At 33.7% G+C, this 19,818-nt stretch overlaps 1 protein-coding gene and 1 long non-coding RNA gene across 11 annotated transcripts in view; both read right to left on the reverse strand.

Annotated features, from left to right (window-relative positions):
• The window catches only part of LOC110110617, a 30,622-nt gene extending 29,679 nt beyond the window's left edge, over positions 1–943 (reverse strand). For 4 of the 9 annotated variants that reach the window (XR_003703172.1, XR_003703171.1, XR_003703174.1 and 1 more), the window contains exon 1: positions 712–943. This is a non-coding gene — a long non-coding RNA (uncharacterized LOC110110617). The remainder of the gene's footprint in view (positions 1–711) is intronic. The other 5 variants (XR_002304736.2, XR_003703175.1, XR_003703169.1 and 2 more) reach the window with 4 other exon arrangements.
• A 1,957-nt stretch (positions 944–2,900) lies between these two features.
• Positions 2,901–15,535, reverse strand: LOC110110644 (cytochrome b5). 2 transcript variants are annotated; one of them, XM_020842225.2, is made up of 4 exons: positions 15,397–15,535; positions 15,216–15,324; positions 4,938–5,004; positions 2,901–3,377 (listed from the first exon to the last, which is right to left on the reverse strand). In XM_020842225.2, exons 1-4 carry the CDS (start codon positions 15,495–15,497, stop codon positions 3,127–3,129), a joined length of 528 nt encoding a protein of 175 aa, XP_020697884.2. In that variant the 5' UTR covers positions 15,498–15,535; the 3' UTR covers positions 2,901–3,126. The 2 variants fall into 2 exon arrangements, with proteins under 2 accessions (XP_020697884.2, XP_020697883.1); XM_020842224.2 differs by having other exon boundaries at positions 15,216–15,304; positions 15,397–15,520.
• Positions 15,536–19,818: the final 4,283 nt, after the last annotated feature.

A 19,818-nucleotide genomic window follows, 5' to 3' on the forward strand; every position in this document is an offset into this window, starting at 1 on the left:
TCATGTATCTTTGACTCTTTTCTTCTTTGTGCGCCTCACGGTTAGTACGGGTTCTTCATTAGACCTTTTGCGGCGTTCGGTGCCAAGGGCGAACCCTATCGTTGTAGATAAAAGGATTTCAAGAACTCTATGTGTTACATCACTATGACAAGGATGCCGTGGGAGAACTATTCTCAAATCTGTAAATCCCATTAAATCTTCCGAACAATGGGATTTAATAAATCCGGGATTCATGGCAAAAAAAAAAAAAAACGATAAATACGGATTTACCAAGGATGCCGATTTACAGCGCCCTTTTTTTTCAGTTGGCAGGATTTAGCGTAAATCCTGCTTAAAAGCCGCAACCAAACAAGCCCCTAAATCTTTCATTTATTTACTACCCTTATAAATTGTAGCATGTATCCATTGCTGAATATACAATGAAACAAAAATAAGACTTCCTACCTTCCCTTCTCCGCGTCCTTTCTCTTCAGAAAATAGAGGGAAAAACATCTCCAGGACTTCATCAGATGGCAAGGTCAAAAGGAATGCTGCAGGGGCTTTGGCTTGTAACAAAACTATCCATTTTCCTCGGTAGAAATTCACAGATAGGAACCGACAGAAAATTAGCAGCAAGGAGTACTAACGGAACGGGGCAAGAATCATCAATACCCAGAGAAAGATAACTAGATAAGAGAAAGAAAAGTGAGAGCATAAGAATTCCCAGGTCACCTTTCTCGTCTCCGCTTCCCCGCCGCAATCCCGACGCCAAGCGAACTACGAAATCCACCAAGAAATGACGCTTCTACTTAGGATCATCGACCCGATCCCCGCCCTTCCGCATTTCTGAGATCTGATACAAGCTGCGTCCAGATCGTTGGTTATCGCATCCAACTCCAACACTCCATGATTTGGACTACTGATCTCGTTGGTGCAGCTTTAGACCGATTAGAACCCGCTGATTAAGCCAACTATTTATAAAAATAGGTTTGGTGTTCGTTGAGTTGTCGGAATAGTAAATATCATAGTACTAAACTAACTAGCCTGACCCACTCATATTGGGTCAGTTTTTTTTTGTCAGTTGGTTGGGAGTTTTTAATATTAATTAAAATGTGTTGAATTCGAGTCTTACGTAAATGATATGTGTATTAATTTGTCTTAATTGACCTAAACGCACCCCAAAAAAATAGCTAACTTGTAGTACACAATAAATGTTAGCTAGTAATTCCTAGTAGTATAGCAATGATCAAATTTCTACAATGTGGTAAATTAGGCCAAATATAACTCACTTGATAGTGATCGACTAGTTTTTTGCGAAGAAACCCTTGAAGTTTTCAGTTATGGTGTCAATTTCGGGTCATGGGTCGGGTTCGGGTCGAACCCGAAACTGACCCGGCACTATTCCGGGTCATTTTGGGCCATTCCCAAATTCTCGGGTCAACCCGAACCCGACCCGGCTTTATAAATGGGTCAGCTTTCCAGACCCGAACCCGACCCGCTTCGAGTTTGGGCTAACCCAAATCCAAAATTTTCGGGACGGGTCCAATATTGACAGATCTATTTTCAGTGGAGGTGAATACCTGAATGGGGTGTAAACTAAGTAGTTATTAATGAGGCCAAATAGGTTTGTGAACTCCTAAACTCTACCCACCGAGGTTTAGGGTGATTGGTGGGCGAGCACGATTGGGAACCCTCCATTTCGGATTCGAATCCCCTCAACTACAACCTCACCTTTTCAGTGGGTCAAAACAAATGTGGGTCTGATGCCGATGGTTGGCCTCGTTAGGTTCCACCAAGAGATTAGTTACACTGCAAATTGCTTCCTTTGGAGTGACAGCTGATGGATACCCCGTTCCCAAAAAAAAACTCCTAAGCTCTTTTTTTTTTTTACATTTGAGCAATTAAGACAAATTCATACACATATCATATGCAAGTTTTGAACTAAAATCCTCTTAATTTATTATCAAAGCTCATAACCAAGAGATCAAAATAGGCTGCATTCAGCTCCTAAACTCGCTTAACAGTTAACAGGGAAGAGCACTGGACAACTTTAGTAGATAAATTTTGTCAAACTCATAAGCTCTCCACTAAACCCGAATTTAATCATAATAGCGCTTCAAAAGCAAATTAATTTTGCTCACTCGCATCAAATTTCAAATAAGCAGCATGCAATTATCAGTTAGTATATTTTAACCCGATTCGAACTTTCGAACATCTTTTTTTTTTTTAATAGAAATAATGGATATATTTATCCAATTAAGTCAAAATTTCAATCAAGTAAAAAAAATGAATCAATTATATAACTTCGAACGGACCAAAGGAAAAAATATATATTTTTATTGTATTAGCTTCCTAGAATTTAAAACATGCATGGTTCAGACATTGTATTATATGTTTATTAATTTAATAGTAAGATAAATGAGTATATATATATATATAGCAATTTATTTAAGAGATATGCTTACGTTTAATAAGACTAACAGTTCTTTTCAAACAATTTTCTTACTATTTTATTTTTTAGATCATAATTATAAATTTTATTTGGCCACTAATTTTTTATTGCTTTCAAAATATTTTGGTGTTAGAAAGACATCTTCTATAATAATTTTAAATTTTTATTTTCTCTATAATGACTTTTATAAAATAGTAAAATATTTTTTTAATTTCAAAAAATTTTTGTACTAAGGCTTCGCTTGAGATGGCTTTCTTATTGCTTCTTAAAACAACTTTCTAGTATAAAAATTTTACTTTTTTACTTAAAAACTACTTTAAGAAGCAGTAAAAAAATTTTCTCAAACAAAACCTAAAAAACTGATTTGAAAGTAGTAAGAAAACTTTCCCAAGTAAGTTTCAGAGTTCGGCAACATCTTTGCCTTGCACAGCGTATGATAAACAGTCAAAACAGAGCCAAAGAACGCACAGACAAAATAAAATGATGATAATACCAAATTAGCATGTCCCTTGGATTTTTATTACCTTATAAACTCTCTTGCCTGATAAATATGGGAAGATTCACCCTTACTGACCCATCAAATCTACTCAAAGGACTTTAGAAATGGAACAAAGCAGTCGCAAATAAATAACAAAATCAAATGTAAAGACTAGTTTTAGTTCAACTCCTGCAACTGCAACTCATCTTGGAACAATCTACTCTGCCCTGGTGTAATATCTGACTGCAAATGCGACGCCAAGTATCATGACAGGTACCAGAAACTGTAATATCTTGATTGTGAAGTCCGAGGTTTTGTCTGGATTGTATGGTGTCTGCTCGGGCGGGATGAAAACCCGGTTAACCGGAATCGTCGATGCGTCGATCTTTCCAATGCAATATTTATCCATCAACTCCCTTGCTTGGTTACTGTGACCTATATCTTCAAAATCATTGGTTGCATCTTTCTCTGCAAAAGAATGCGTTCAATGATTTCATATTCAACATCGTCCTATGGACAATAACATCATATAAAGAATACAGACATTGGAAAAGTGCAAATTAGTTGCACCATCTCACTATTAGTGAGCTTTGTCAAGTATCTTTGATTTCTATATTTTGAATATTTCAACAAGTGTAAGAAGATGCATAGGTCTATGTAAAGATACCACTCGGCATATGATATGTTGCATAACATAGAAGTAAGCTGAGGCATGACCTTATGTAGTTGACTAGATTGAATATATGATACATGGTGGCAAAATTAAGGACCCAGATCTTATAATCCCGAGTAGGTGAAATTATTATGCGCGGTCACCGGACGCCGTTCGGAAGCGAATCAGGACGTGCCACGTCACTTTTTAGCTATGTACCAATGTTTTGTACCGTTGTGTATTGGGTGATGTGGCACATCATAATTTGCCTTCGGACCGTCCAGTGACCGCACGAAATAATTTCCTCCACGAGTAGCCTTCTTCTATCTTTCATCATTTATGTTGCCATCAGATACCATTACTCTCATCAAAGAAATTGTATTCATCCGATGATAATTTCTTCTCTAATTGTGAAGCATGTTCTACCAATTCGGTTTTTTTTTTTTTTTTCATTTAAAACTGTTCCCTTTTCCATCACCTTTGTGCACTTTTTAAAATTTTGTCTCATCATGTAGTGTGGATTAGTGGCACACAAAGTGGCAACAATAGGTGATCTGGATCTAACATTAAATACAGGGGAAAAGTTTAACCAATTAATTTCTTGGTTGTTCATCAATAGTAGATCTATAGTTGGATTGGAATTTAGTTAGCTCCTATAAATATGCCAGGATGTTGGATATGCTTCATTATATGAATATAAGAGACATGAAAGATACATGCAAAGTTTTAGTCAGTTATACCATCGTATAGAAAACTGTTTAGAAGAACAATGATGCAAATTATGAATGAAAATATTCAAGTGAATGGATAAAATTAGGTTCAAGGCATAAATGCTCCATAAAATAAGCAAATTTAACAGGGCTCTTACTTGTTGCTGCTAAAAGGACTTCATCACCGCCAGGGTGCTCATCCATGAATGGAGTCACATCATAAACCTGAAGAGATTTTTTTTTTCACTTAAAATTGTTCCCTTTTCCATCACCTTTGTGCACTTCTTAAAATTTTGTCTCATCATGTAGTGTGGATTAGTGGCATACAAAGTGGCAACAATAGGTGATCTAGATATAACATTAAATACAAGGGAAAAGTTTAACCAATTAATTTCTTAGTTGTTCATCAATAGTAGATTCATAGTTGGATTGGATTTTAGTTAGCTCCTATAAATATGCCAGGATGTTGGATATGCTTCATTATATGAATATAAGAGACATGAAAGTTACATGCAAAGTTTTAGTCAGTTATACCATCGTATAGAAAACTGTTTAGAAGAATAATTATGCAAATTATGAATGAAAATATTCAAGTGAATGGATAAAATTAGGCTCAAGGCAGGCATAAATGCTCCATAAAATAAGCAAATTTAACAGGGCTCTTACTTGTTGCTGCTAAAAGGACTTCATCACCGCCAGGGTGCTCATCCATGAATGGAGTCACATCATAAACCTGAAGAGAGAAATAAGAAACCCAAAAAGAAGAGGAAAATTTAGTATTTCTATATGCGTTCCTGATCAGTTTGGGTATAAGAATAAGAAGTGATCATTTTTCTGTTCGGGAGCAGTGAAGCTTAGGGTGTCAGAACAATCATCCAAGACTTTGAACTAACAGTAGGTAAGTTATGACTACTAATGCACACGCATCAGATGCACCTAGCATCCTCTTTCTTATGTTCTAATATTCTCTCATGTCCACTTGAATTTGCAATGTACAAAGAAAAAATAAGAAACTAAGATCCCTCAAAAACAAATACACAAAAGACATGCACATTAACCCTCTTGTCTTCTTCCTTCCAAGATAAGAAAGAGGATGCAGGTTTGCTTAACCTCAACCACATAAATCTCAGTATCTTTTTTGGAGCTTGATTTTTTTGTGTTTGCTTTCTAGTTCATCATATTCTCACTTGAGTTATCACTTTCATATAAGAGTTATATGTTTTTTCTAACAAATGGTATCAAAGTGGTGTTATAAGGATTATCATGAAATTTGAGATTGAGAAATTTGAAAGCTAAAAAATAATTTTGGGCTTTAGAGAAAGAAGATATGTAATATTCTAGTTTAACAAGGACTTGTGAAGGCACTCATAGGGCATATAAGTATGCTTGAGACATTGAGTGAAAAAAGAAAAGCAAAAATGGATTAAAAGGCTATCTTGATTATCCAATTATGTTTAGCAGATGAGGTCTTGATGGAGGTCCTAGAGGAAACAATGGTTAAGGGTTCGTGTTTTGACTCCTTGTTTGACCACAAGCCTCCATAACAAACTTTATCAAAAGTAGAGATTGTATTTACTTTTTTAACAAAAAGATATGCCCATTAAATCACATCTAAATAAGTTTAATTTCATTGATCAATATTTGAGGAAAATTAAAGTGATTGTTAATGACGAAGATCATGATTTGTTACTTTTGTACTTATTATGTTCCTTTTATCAGCATTTTTCATGACATCATGTGAATATATATGTCAATGGTGCAAAATGACGCGCACCATAGCACACAGCGCAGTGCATCAAAATAGCTAGCACTAGTTGCGCCATACATGGGCAATGGCACATGGCGCAAGACGCAAATGGTGTGCGCTATTTTATTAATATGGTATAAATTTTAAATTATAAATTATAATTAATTGTTTAAAAGTTTATATATTAATATCACAATTAATTATTAAGTAATTAAACATCAAATTAATAAAATATCAAAAAAAAATAAAGGATTTTAAAAATTTTGTAGGATTTAAAGCTGTCATTTTTTGTTATTTGGCACTAAAAAAGAGATATAAAGAGTGGTTGATTCAGTTTACTTACATCATTATCATAATAAAGAGTTATTTTTCACTTATGAGCCATGTGGTGGTCATGACTACATGAAAAATAATATGGCATGTGAGAGTAATGGATTTGGCAGAATGAAGTTGAAATTATGATAGTGTGACTAGTTGACAAAAGTCAAATATGTACTAAATCCAAAGAACAATCTTATATCTTTGAGTGCTTTTATTGATGCAGGATAAAAGTCTCTAGAGATATTGAGGACTTTAAGCTTTGTAAAGGTATTTTGGTTTTCATGAAAGCAAAAGGAATTGGCAGACTCTGTGTTGCGGTGCAACTTCAAGTAATACTACTCAATTTTTCATCGGCTTTGGTAGAACACAGTGATTTGGAGAAGCACGAAAATGTCGACTTCCCAGCTACAAAAGATTCTACATTATAAGGAGGCACAAGCTAAAGAGCTTTTGGAGATGCTTTGGTAGATCTATCTAATGTTATGCAATTTGTTCTAGGGTCAGGTTGCTATTGAGGCATTTAGAGCAAGAATACATCCACTTTGAGCACAAAAAAATTTAGTGGTTGGTTAACTTTGAACTCCAGTGAATCCACTTGTGTGCAACAAATGTGCTTAGGTCTCTTGCAATTATTAAGATAAGATGTCATTTAGATCTCGTTTGTTTCGGCATTTTTTTTTTCTTTTCTTTTCTTTTCTATTTAAAAACAGAGAAATTCTTTTTTTTTATTACTGTTTGGATGGGACGCTTCTATAGAAATGCTTTTTAGGGAACTTCAGTTTTCTACTATTTTGAGAAGCTTTTTGATATTTGATTCTCCATTAGAAAACTACATTCCCTTAATCATTGTTTCTAAAATTAGCTTTTACAAAAGAGAGGAAGAACCAAACAAAGCCTTAGACTTTTTGAGATAGTATGATGTTTATCCCTTTGGCCTTTACAAGCTTAAACTATTTTTTTAGGGTTTCGCACAGAGTTGGTTCATTTATGACTACACATCAGTAATCTAATTTTTAAATGGAAGATCATTTAGTATTTGGAGGTTATCCACTTTCTTCTCTAAAACTCTAGATCTTTTTCTCCTGCAATTTGAGTTTTAAAATCAGATTCAAAAAGATTTATTTAACCACAATTATATATCAAATTCCAACAACTTGGATAAAATCTATCTGCTTTGCAACACTATCTCCTAAAAAGTTATTGAGAACTTGTTACTATCTATTCATCAACTCAATTTAGCCCCCCTTAAATTTGTTGCTAAAGGATTAAAAAAAGAATAAGGGAAATAAACTATTTATTATATTCTCCCTTTGCTCTCAAATTATTTATCAACAATCAATGAAATTAGCTAGTGGCTGCCGTGCTCCCTTCAAATGAAGAAGATTAGTGGCTAATCTTGCAATAAGGAGGCAATAGATGATCTTAAGAGAAGGTCTAGCAGTAGTTGGCGTTGTTCAACTATAGTCAACTAGAGGACTTTGCCTGAGCGACATGTGAGTTGAGGGTCAGAGAAGAAAACATAGAGCTTGAAAGGGAGGCTGTGATTTGATGTTTTGTTTGAAATTCATAAAGTAATAGATAAGAAGTAGATGGAAAGACGAAATTATATAAGGCATTAAGTTTTTCTCACATGTTGGGCTATTATTTTGATTTGGTTCTCTAGTTATTTTAGAGAGGAAAAAAGAAGAGGTGAAGAAATCTTGAGAGTAATCATTTTGTATTTGATTTTTGGATTTACTAAAAATTACGGGCACTCAATATGGTCGCGGACATAATCTTGCTCAAGTCGAAGCACTTAAATTTTGTTGCCTCTTTTAAGTGGTTCATTATTTGCACTCTCAGGTTATGGCATACGCATAAAAGTTTCATTTTTTCCCAAACAACAATCACTCAAAAAATATATCATCTGCATTTGATTATATATCATCTGCATTTGATTGTTGCAGTGATCTCCACATTAGAGAAAGGAAAACCAATCCATTCTTATCTTACTTTTTCAAGACAAATACATGTTATAATGGCACATCAAGAGTTCTATTTTTTTAACTATTTGATAAATAGAATGATTTTCAAGACAACTTTGACAGTGAAGCTACATGTTGGAAAAGCAACATCTTGAACAAAATAGTTACAAAAGCACTAGATCATTATTGAATTTGTGAGCCCAATTAGATATTTGATATTTCCTACAATAAATAGTTGCAACAAAAAAAATAAAGCCCAAACAATGGTAAAGGGACAATCCACCATTTAGTCTACAAAACAATGATTACACGTCAACATCTTGTAACTTTAACTAGTAGAGACGATTGTTAAGCTCACTAGAGGGGAACTTGTAATGTAATTATGATTATGGCTTGAAATAACTTGGAATCGGAACAAAAACTCTAGCCTTACTGATTCAACAGTGTAGTCAAACAAAACATCGCTTGAGATTAAGATGATTGTCGGCGTCAAAGCCATTAACTTTTACAAGTGCCAAACTTTTGCATGTGTATTTGCAAGGTTAATATTGATTTAACTTGTACAAGTGCCAAACTTTTGTACACTTGAGAGAAAATTAAACCCCGCCATAGCTTTAATAACGCATGCCAACACAGAATTAAATATTCGTTAAGGACATCAAATCCTGATAACTATTTGCTAGAACAATGTTTATAATGCAGAATTTTGGTATTTCTTGGGTTGAATAATGCTAACAATGCTGAGCTTTGATAATCCTTGATAGAAAAAAGTTAAAAAGGTTTAATTCCAATATTTTTTTATAAAATAATGTTGATAATGTCAAAATTTACCTAGTTCTTCAATTAAATAATGCTAACAATGTTGGATTTGAACTCTTGTAGTCCACATTTTGAATTGCTATGAAGATATCAACAACAGGATAACTGAACTACATTATAGGGTGTTGAGGCTTAGGTTGCCTCAAAGTTATGGTCAGCATGATAATCATGTTTTTTGAAACAGATGTGATTAACATAGTTGTCACAAAGAAAGTGATTGTCATGATGGCCCATGTACGACTGACATTAACAAGGCTTATCGACATGCTTTTATCAATCAAAAAATAGCTTCAACCTTTACAAGACATGATATGACAAGATGTAGATTTGATGTAATCCAACCGAAATAGGAAAATACTAGGTCAAACCACCTTGTGTTTGAACACAAGTAATAGCTCCTGCATACATATCTTTAATGATTTGAATATAAGCGTTATTAACTCCTTTCTTTTCAATAACTCTCCATAGCACTTATCTTGGAACTTTATCATATGTTTTCTCTAAATCAATAAATATCATATGCGGATCCTCCTTATTCTCACTATATTTCTCCATCAAACCTCTCAATAAATGTATGGGTTCCATAGTAGACCTACCCGGCATGAATCGAAATTGATTTTGAGAAACATTAGTATCACGCCGCAACCTTCGCTCCATAACAACCTTAGAGAGGAAGAAATATTGATAATGAATTATGAACACGGCTCATCAAATATGCAGATGCTACTAGTAGAAAGAAGAGAATCAATGGCGTCTCAAGTCTTCAAGTGTCATCGTCTCAAGTCTTCAGGTGTCATCAAGAAGACTTGACAAGAAACAACATTGAGGTGGTGATCAAAAGCACAATGATATAGTAACACTATGTGCTTGATGGGAACAATAGTCAACCTATAATTGTCGATTGGTGAAGCCTTGAACTTCAATGAGGCTTGTCAAGAACACCTCATGTCGCAAGCCTCTACTTGTAAGTGTGGGCTCCGAAAATTCGCACCCCGGCCTCTCCGTAGACCCTTTCTTTTCTTTCAGGTCGTCGAGGAGAGTTTTAACGAGCAGGTTCCGGGACAATTTTTCAGAAGGCATTTGGGTTTTAAATAAGACACTACCCAGAGATTTCACCCTCATTTTGCAAGGACTTTATGATCTGAGTTTGGGTTTCCTATAGGCGCAAGCCCCTATAGTTAATTATCCCTCCCAATAGCGAGAGAGAACATTCGATTAAGGCTAGTCATCAAACAGATACGTAGAGGCACATATTATCTGGTGCATAGTATTTAAAATGGATGGTGGGGTAATGGTGATGAACCCGATTAGGATCCCATGGTTCCGTCGTCCAGGGCCATCATGGTCTCTGGTCTACTTAGAGGAGGTAGTCGGCAACCCTGATAAAATGATCCTTGTTGGCATCCATGGGCTACTTCGTCCAAGAGTAACTTATAGACTTTGGGTGAATATTTGTCTAAGTGGAGAAATTTGAATCCATCTTAGCTAATAGAGGGCTTTTTTTCCTATCGATTATATCATATTGATTCATTGCTTAATGATTTGAAGCCGTTAGGGAATATATAGGCTCTGACCATGATCGTAATTTAGTGGTGTCATTTGGTGGAAAAATCACTCAGTTCAGAGGGTCTCAATCATAACCGTTTACCTATTGTACTATTTGGCAATGAAATCATCGATGTAGTGCCATTTGGTGGCGAAACAACTGGTAAATGATACGTGTCACACCCTTACTAACAAAAGATAATTTGAGAATAAATCCTAGTGATATTTTCAACCAGGCATTCGCTCTTTGAGAGGCTGAGAGCTAAATAGATTTTCTAGCTTGTCAACCTCGACAAACTGTTGCGATTGATGGATGAATATTTTTACCTTAAGTGTTTTGGTATTTTTTTATCTCAATTTTAAATATTTCAAGTTTTGGTGATTTTTTAAATTTGGATTTTCATGGGCATTTAGGAGGCATTTTAAATGTTTGGGTCCCATCAAGTAGAGATTTTCTACCAACACTGCCATCATCGGGATTTTCATGGGCATTTTTGCTTTATCGACTGAGCCTTGTCGGCTATGTCCACTCACTGATAGAGGATCGAGTTCGTTTCAAGCTTTATGCCTTTATTAACAAATTTTCTTTGTTATAGACCTTGAAGGTCTAATATAATATATATAAAAAATATCACAGTTGGTGCTGCAACCTTATATGTCAATTCCTTTATTGTGCTTGAACGTAAATTTATTATTTGACCGGTGCAGCATCCTCAAACATCATGTGTGTACTCACGACATGCTCGTTGGGGCTCATGCGCGTACATGTATTTGCATGCATTTTGCATAATACTTTTGCATAGCGGTTGCATATAAATGTGCAGTGCAGCGATTGTACAAAACATATTTGCATGGCATATTATATAAGTGTAGTGTAATTGATGTGTATAGTCAACTTGCATATTCATACACAAGATCATACTTTCATCTGCATATAAGCATATTTATGTATGCATTTGTGTATTTGCATGTGCGCATGCATGTTGACATATGTGTTTACATCTCGCATAATGTATTTGCAAGCAAGTTCTCACTACACGACATATTTTACAAGTTGTATAATATGCTTGCATGATATTTTTTTTGTATTATGTAACATATATACGCATAATGTGATTTTAAATGTATGCATAGTGCATTCCATACATTACAGCATGTATATGCATGATGCATTTTGCGCAATGACTTAATGCGGTGGCACACGACATGTATGTACAATGTAGTTATGTCTTGCTTATTTGTTTGCATAATATGTCTGCATAATGATAATGCGTGCATGTGCAATATATCGACATGTAAATACGGTACATTGTTATAACGCAATGCATGTTGTGATACCGACTGACGTATTTGCATGAATTATTATTCTCATTGCAATGCATGCACTGGGGGCATTATAAAGTGTTTGGCATTATTTAGCTATGTAAAAATTATCATTCGAGCGTGCACAATATTCTATTTGGAAGCTCATAGATATCTTCTGTCTGCTTGTATGAGTGTAGAGTACCCAGTGGCGTAACGCTGTGTTGCAAGTCATTTGTCGCTTTATGCAGGTAAACTGTCGTGCACTAATAAATCTCCAGTGTGCGTTCAAAGATAATTGAATTTGCTACAATTCTTTTGCATTTACTATAATCCTTATGCATTTTGCTTGCGGATAGCATGTGGCATACATGATGAGCCTCATGCAATAGCTCATAGGTGCTTGCATTTGTTATAGAGTAAGTTTCCTTCAGCATCTTACAAGTGCTTGTATTCGTTGCTCATTGACCATCTCTGCTTACGAGGGAATCAGCATATCGCTTTACACTTAATGATTGTTAAAACATTCACTATCTGTTACTGCTCATCACCTGTAGATGAATTATCGTGCATATGATGACTCTTTCGTCATTGCTAGTAGGTGCTCGTATTCATTGTGCACTTCACTATGCATGTTTGAATTCATCGCATGTTGGCTATCAAACTCTTCTACCTATAGGAAACTCATGCATTTGCTAGATGTTTGATTGGCATTGACAATGAGGGTATCCTTGCAATCATTTTGTAAGCTGCTTGCATATGTCTGCAGGGAGTATTACCATTCGTGGGGGTTTGATGTATTTGATTATTCATATGTTGTTGCTTGTGGATGAACCATTATGTACATCATGAGTTTTTAACATCACATGTGTTTGCGTTCATTGCATATTGATTTTTAACGTTCATAGTAACTGCTACATGTATTTGCAAGCTTACTACATGAAGTATTATTGTTTGCAAATAAGTTAGCATGATTGCTTGGAGTGCAATGGCATTCACTACACACAAACTTCATTCATTTCAAATTCATCGCATGCATCAAATTGTTGTGTCCACTGTGTCAAATTCTTCTATTTGTAAAGGCAATTGTGTTTGCTTGCATGACTAATATGAGCAGCATTTTGCTCTCGTTTGCAGGGTGAATATTCAAGTCATTTGATATAATTGTCCATCATTTGTGTGCATCTGAAGGTTTTGGTTAAAAGACGAGTATAACCAATATGGATCAACCAATTATTGCATTTGGTCACCTGACAAGGATCTCCAATTAGATGTGATTGATGATTATGTGTTAATAGGGGTCGAGACACTTAGAATATGAGGGACATGTGTCGATATTGGCAACCAATAGTTGGTGCATGTCGAAATCTTATAAGCCAAGAGGCTTTCCAAGAGGTGGTTGTGCATTATAAGTGGAAAATAAGTGGCTCTAAAAACTGTTGGGGAAGTCATTTGGGACAAAAAAATGAGTATCAAGTTTTATCAGAGATGTTGCATGCTAATCAACATAAGATAGGACTGAAGAACTTCAAAAAATTGAAGTGTGGCATGCAAGAGACAAGCGATAGGAGAGCCTCCTCTAAAAAGCCCTAATGGGGAACTTCCCTTCACCAATTTTCATCCAAAGACATAGCACAGTTGACAGTATGATCAAATTTGTTCAAATTTTAGTGAGTTTGAAGAGAAAATTAATCATTGGAAAGATCTGAGCATAAAAAAGCCTAGAAATCATATTGGTCATTTATTCTAAATCTATGAATACACATGAGTATAACATGTACATGCAAGCATGAATACAAAAAGAAATTGTAAGATTTTGGTTAAAAGATGCTTGATTCAAATCTTTAAGGTCCCTAGTCTTATCCTTCTTCTTTTTTTAAGATGGACCCCAAATCAAATCTCCTCCTAAATTGTGAATGAGCACCTTAACTATGGCATAGCCGTGCTAGAGCTGTGCTTGATCCATTTGCACTTGTGCCTGCACGCATTGCAAATTGAGCACATCCTATTGATTCATCCCATGTCAAGCCTGTTAGAGCTACCTGCATATGAAGTTGCCCGTAATGGCACATGCCTGCTAAACTTCCCTAACCTAGCTGATATAAGACGAAGTAAAGCTTCATCAGCCAAAAATAGCCTGAAATCCTAAGTTCTGCAGTAAAATGAATCTACCCCAATCAAAAGTAACTAATATGGCATTATGGCCAAAGCTAATCCTAATTACTTACTCAGAATTAAAACTTTGGCTTAGAATCATGGTAGACCAGTCCAGTCGGTCCACACAGGACTGGCCCAGCGCAACAGAGGCGGAACTTCTCCGCCTCCTGCGCATGCCGCGCATGCCATGAGAGCCATGGGAGCCTTTTTGGAAGGTTTTTTGAGGGAATTGGGAGGGAAATTTGAATGTAATGATTGTTTAGGGATTTCCTTTTGATTTGTATGCATTAAATAGTTTGTTTTACTAGGATCAGGGCATCTTGAATTTGGCTGAAATTTGAGATCTCCTACATTTAGATTTTCCTTTGGGCTCTAGCGGCGTCTAGAGATTTGGGAGAGATCGATCCTCCTCTCGAATAGAGGATCAATTGTATCTTGCTATTTTCCGTTTCCCTTTCGTCAAATAATACAAATTATCTACTATTTTTGTGGTTTTGTGCGGATTTTTGTGAAGAGTTCTCACTGTTTTCTAAAGATTGCTAGGAATTATTTGAGATCTTCAAATGATTCCTATCAAATCCACAGCGCCCACCTCCTACATACACCTCCCTCCGGCCCCTGGAAACAAGAAATACCCTATTGAATTATACAAGAAATACCCTATTGAATTATAATAATTAATTCTATACATACAGAATTAAATAGAGCACTCCATTTGTTCCTCTAACACAACCCAAATCATTTACAGCGTGTATTTCCCAACAATCTCCTTCTTGCCCAAATCAAGCATCAGCCCTATTTCAGATCAGAAGTAACTTTTTTGGACAATCCCATGAAATCAACAAATAACTCGACAGGACGATTTTTTACCGATAAAGGAATCAGTTTTTTCCAAGTACTATCAAGATAACAAAATAAAAGCATAATCTTTAATCAAAAGCTTCAATTTAACAAAAAGATTCTGGGGAATCCAAATGAATATCCAATTAAGCGAAGTATTGCAAAAAGCCACAAAGAGCGTAACCAAGACCAATATCCAAAGATCAGATTTCCGAGCAGAATGATCTTGGAGGCGGAAAAAGGACTAACCTTTCCATGGATTATGAGCCAGCAATCCTTGGTGGCGCTGTGCTTCGAGACATCATCAAAGTGGTGCAATTTCTGATCTCCCTCCATCCCTAAGACTTGGAATTTAGCACTTGAAATCCCAAATTAATCATCATAGCAACCACCGTATTGAAACTTCCACCGGAAATGATAGTAAGCTTACCAGAAAAAAGGAGCTTCTTTTCCTCCTCTCTTCCTCCGCGTTTTTGAGATCACCAGAGCTCCGAATGTAAATTGGGCGTGTGGTTTCGGGGCGACGATCATTCCATCGGCCCTGTATTTAAGGAAGCGGGACCAAGGCAGTTAAGTCATCAACACTAAAATTACTGAAACGTCCTCCAACCATTCGTAATTCTCACTTCTTCCTAAGAAAATAGGAAGCCATAAATATACCGTAGAATAAAAATAATAATTATTTTATTTATTAATTGATTAATATAAGAATTCCATATGAAAAACATTAGCTATTTTTAAATGCTTTTAATGCAGCGATTATATATTTTTTTAATTAGAAGGAATTCAAATATATTAAAAATACTTGAAATTATATAAATTTTGATACAATTAAAAAGCTATGTGCTCTAATTGCATAATAAATATATTTTTTTTAAAGTTCATAATTTTTATTTTAGATATACTATGTTTAATTAAAATCATATATTTTAATAATATTTTCATATGAATAATATATTTTAAAACGATTCTGTAAATTTAATTATTCTACATGCTAAAATTAAGTAATTGCATATGCTATTTATTAGATGTTCTATTTAATTTATCCAAATATAAATTATTTGAGATAATAGGTAAGAAAATTTATTTATATCTTTTTAAATAAATAGTAATTAAAAGATCAATCGATTTTAAGATCAACAATATAATGATAATTCTTTTATTATGTTGGAATAGTATTTATTTAAGCAATTTGAATGAACTTAATAAATGAGAATTGCAAATATGCCAAAAGTCATATTATATTGATATTTTATATTTCAATAAAATAAATTGTAAATAAATTTATAAGTTGATAAACTAATATTAGAAACCAAAGTCTAATCTACTAGAATTATTTTTAATAAATATTATATATTATTTTAAAATTTAATATAGGTATTAAAATATATTTCTAAAAGTTGAAGTAAGAAAGATTAAATAATGAAAATTTTATTAAATTTATTTAAGTGATACAAAATTTTAAATAAAATTCAAATCAAATAAATACTTATATATTTAAATCACTTTTAATTGATTTTATCAATTTTTTATTGCAGTCATTACAATAAATATTTTTTTTATTTAAAATAAAATTTACAATAAAATATTCACTAAGCTGAATATAAAATTTCGAACTTTCAAAGCCGCTTACTAGCACTTTCTAGAATGCGTGTAAAATTCCATACCTACCCACAAGCGGGGGCAGCACGCACCCAGCTAATTGTTGCTCGCATAGGTTTCTTTTTACGCACGTGAAAATAAATTAACTTAATTTTGTTGCTCGCATACTATATTTATTCAAATTACACTAAGCCATGAAAATTTTTTTAGCAAAGAAATTTTGATTTAAATTTAATGAGAACAAACTTTTTTTATTTATTAAATTTATTTTATTTTAAAATAAATATAGTACATAATTAACTTGAATAGTGTAATTTGAATACTAATATAAATTTAGCGTAGCGATTGTGACTTTGGATAATCAAGTCATAAAAAATACACGTTTTAGCCATCCCGACATTTTTGTTCAAAGTGATGGTAAAATAGATGAAGATATTATTAGTAGAATTCAAGTTGGATGGTTGAAATGGATTAATGCATCGGGCATGTTATGTGATTGAAAAGTACCCATCAAACTTAAGGGGAAATTCTATAAGTGCAGGTTTTTTATGTCGAATATTGGCCATTAAAATAGAAGCATAAAATTAAGTTAAATGTTGCAGGGATAAGAATGCTCAAGTGGATGAATGACTTTACTCTTAGAGATAAAATTTGAAACGAGTACATAGGTGAAAATGTTGGAGTAGCTCCAATAATAGATAAGATTATAGTGAGTCATTTTAGATGGTTTGGCCACATAAAATATCATTGGCAACTCATGTTGAATTATTTTGTTAAAGCTTATTCTATTAGAATTTTAAGGCTATAATAACCTCAAAATTGAACTCATAGAGACACTTATCTCGACTATAAAAATGTAAAAGCCAATGACCATTTAGTCTTTCAATAATGTTTTGAGGTTTTAGCCACATCAAATTCTCAATTTGAGTTCATTTAGGATTTGTTTTGCCTGTTTTTGTTAGTGTATCATAATGTGCTCCAGTGACACATTATACTACTGCGATCAGGAGCACGAACTCCTGATCCTCTGCGTCTGTCGCCAAATCCTAACGGCACTCTGACATTCTAACTAACTGTCTCCACCAATGCTATATAATACGCATGCTGTAAATCAATACCATGGATGAAATGGAAAACTCCTCTTGAATCATCTTCTCCGTCTCTATCTTCTCTATAGTTCTATTTTACTAATCTCTGCAGGTATTCATTCAGTTTTGAGTGACTACTATGTTTTATAAAAATTGTTTATAAAGTTATTGCGAGGAAAATAATTTTTTTTTTTTTAAGTGGCTTCATGATATAGAAAGTTCTTGAAAATAATGTAAAAATAATAATTAAATAAAAAAAGTGTTGATAATTGCTAATTCACCATACTGATGCGCTTTCATTATTCCCAAAAAAAGTGTTGACAATGGGCTTCAATTTATTTTTAATAATATTTATTTAAAAATATATGTTGAATGTCGTCCACTTTGAATATTTTGTCGTGCTTGCTTTGGTCAGAAACGGTGACTTTGAGCTGAGCTTTCAATTTTCCATTCAACCCACCTTATTCATGCTAGAAAAAAATAGTCGCAACGAATTTTCTTTTTTAATACAAAGAGGCATATTTTTAGACGCCATAACTGAAGAAGTCTATCCATTGAATTTAGGGGCGGATAAATAGAACTTTTATTACGTCATCGGACGTAGCTCTACGTTCGGTCAGAGGATTGTTATTCGGTTTTTGCTCGGTATTTGGTCGGTATTGCTAGGTATTCTTTGGTAATAACGAGGAATACCGCTCTGTGAAGATCAATACCGAGCAATACCGGGTAATCTCAAAAAATACCGAGAACTCGGTATTTTTTGGGATTACTCGGTATTTTGTCTTCACATAATGATATTTCTCGTTATTGTTGGTATTGCTCGGTATTTGCTCGGTATTTCTCATTTTGTGCCTGCGATCTTAGTGCCGGCCGAACGTAGCTCTACGTATGTTCACCAGACCAAATAAAAGTTCGGATAAATGACATTTTTAAAATGTTAGGCAATAAATTGCAAAGTATATATATATATATACTGATCATAATTTAATTATAATGATTTAAAATTTTAAATTTTAATTTGAAATGAATAAGATATAAAAATTAATTGAGATTTTATATACTTCATTTATCTTTAGTTAAAATAATTTCACCTAATTTTCATCAAAAGATAATTTTAATAAATAAAAAAAAAATGTTCAAACTTTTTTCTAATAAATATTTTTTAAAAAAAGATTGTTTGAGGATATTTTGATATAATTTATATTAAGATAAATTTGAAAATTGTTAGATATATTTTAAATTTATTTATTTGATGATTTTCTTTTCAAAATTCAAACTAATATGTGAGCGCCACAGCGGTACATTGTTTTCATAATGAGAGCTAATAAAGCTAACGATTCCAAACTCTAATGCATGATGGAGGTATGTAATGGCTGGTCCAAGCAGGCAGAATTAATGGACTGGCCGTCCGCCCCCGCCACTATCGTCGCCCCTCTTCCGCCGCCGCTGACCATCGCCTTCAGCCGCGGCCAAGATCGGCCGTCCAAAAAATATCTTGAAATCTTCTTAGTAACTTTAATGAAATGATTCATGCGCATATTGAATAATTTTCATAGATCTACCATTCTCTCGTTGCATTTTATCATATTGAACTACATTTACTTTTATGTATAGACTCTACAATTTAATTAAAGAAAGTCAAATATATGTATTCTAAACTTAAATTTTATGATGAATCGTTATCAAATAAGATCAAATTGGGTCAAATTGGACTACATATTTGTAATAGCCTGAATTTTGATTCAGACAAATAAATTTTTTCAACAAATATTATAAGTCAAATTTTAAAATCGTCTTTGCCTTAAGATAAATATTATTGTATTTTAATTATACTAAATTTTTCATAATTTTTAGGCACTCGTTAAAATTTTTAAGAAATTAACACATATCGGTACAAGTAGGAATTTCAGGACCGTAAGGTGTCCGTTTTGCAAATCGGTTTTATCAAAAAATTTTAAATAAAATGTGTTATTTTATAGGTTTTTTTTCTATAATTTTTAAAAATTCTAAAATAGATTTATATGAATTTCTAATAAAAATTGAATAAATTAAGTAATTATATTAATGTTTTATTATTATGTATTATAAAATATCTTTTAAAGCTGGCATTAAGAATTTATTTAATCCCTTTTTCCTCATCTTCATTTCGGCTAAATATTGCA

This window comes from Dendrobium catenatum, unplaced genomic scaffold (genome assembly GCF_001605985.2).
Source record: "Dendrobium catenatum unplaced genomic scaffold, ASM160598v2 fragScaff_scaffold_1639, whole genome shotgun sequence".
In the NCBI taxonomy this organism is placed as follows: Eukaryota; Viridiplantae; Streptophyta; class Magnoliopsida; order Asparagales; family Orchidaceae; genus Dendrobium; species Dendrobium catenatum.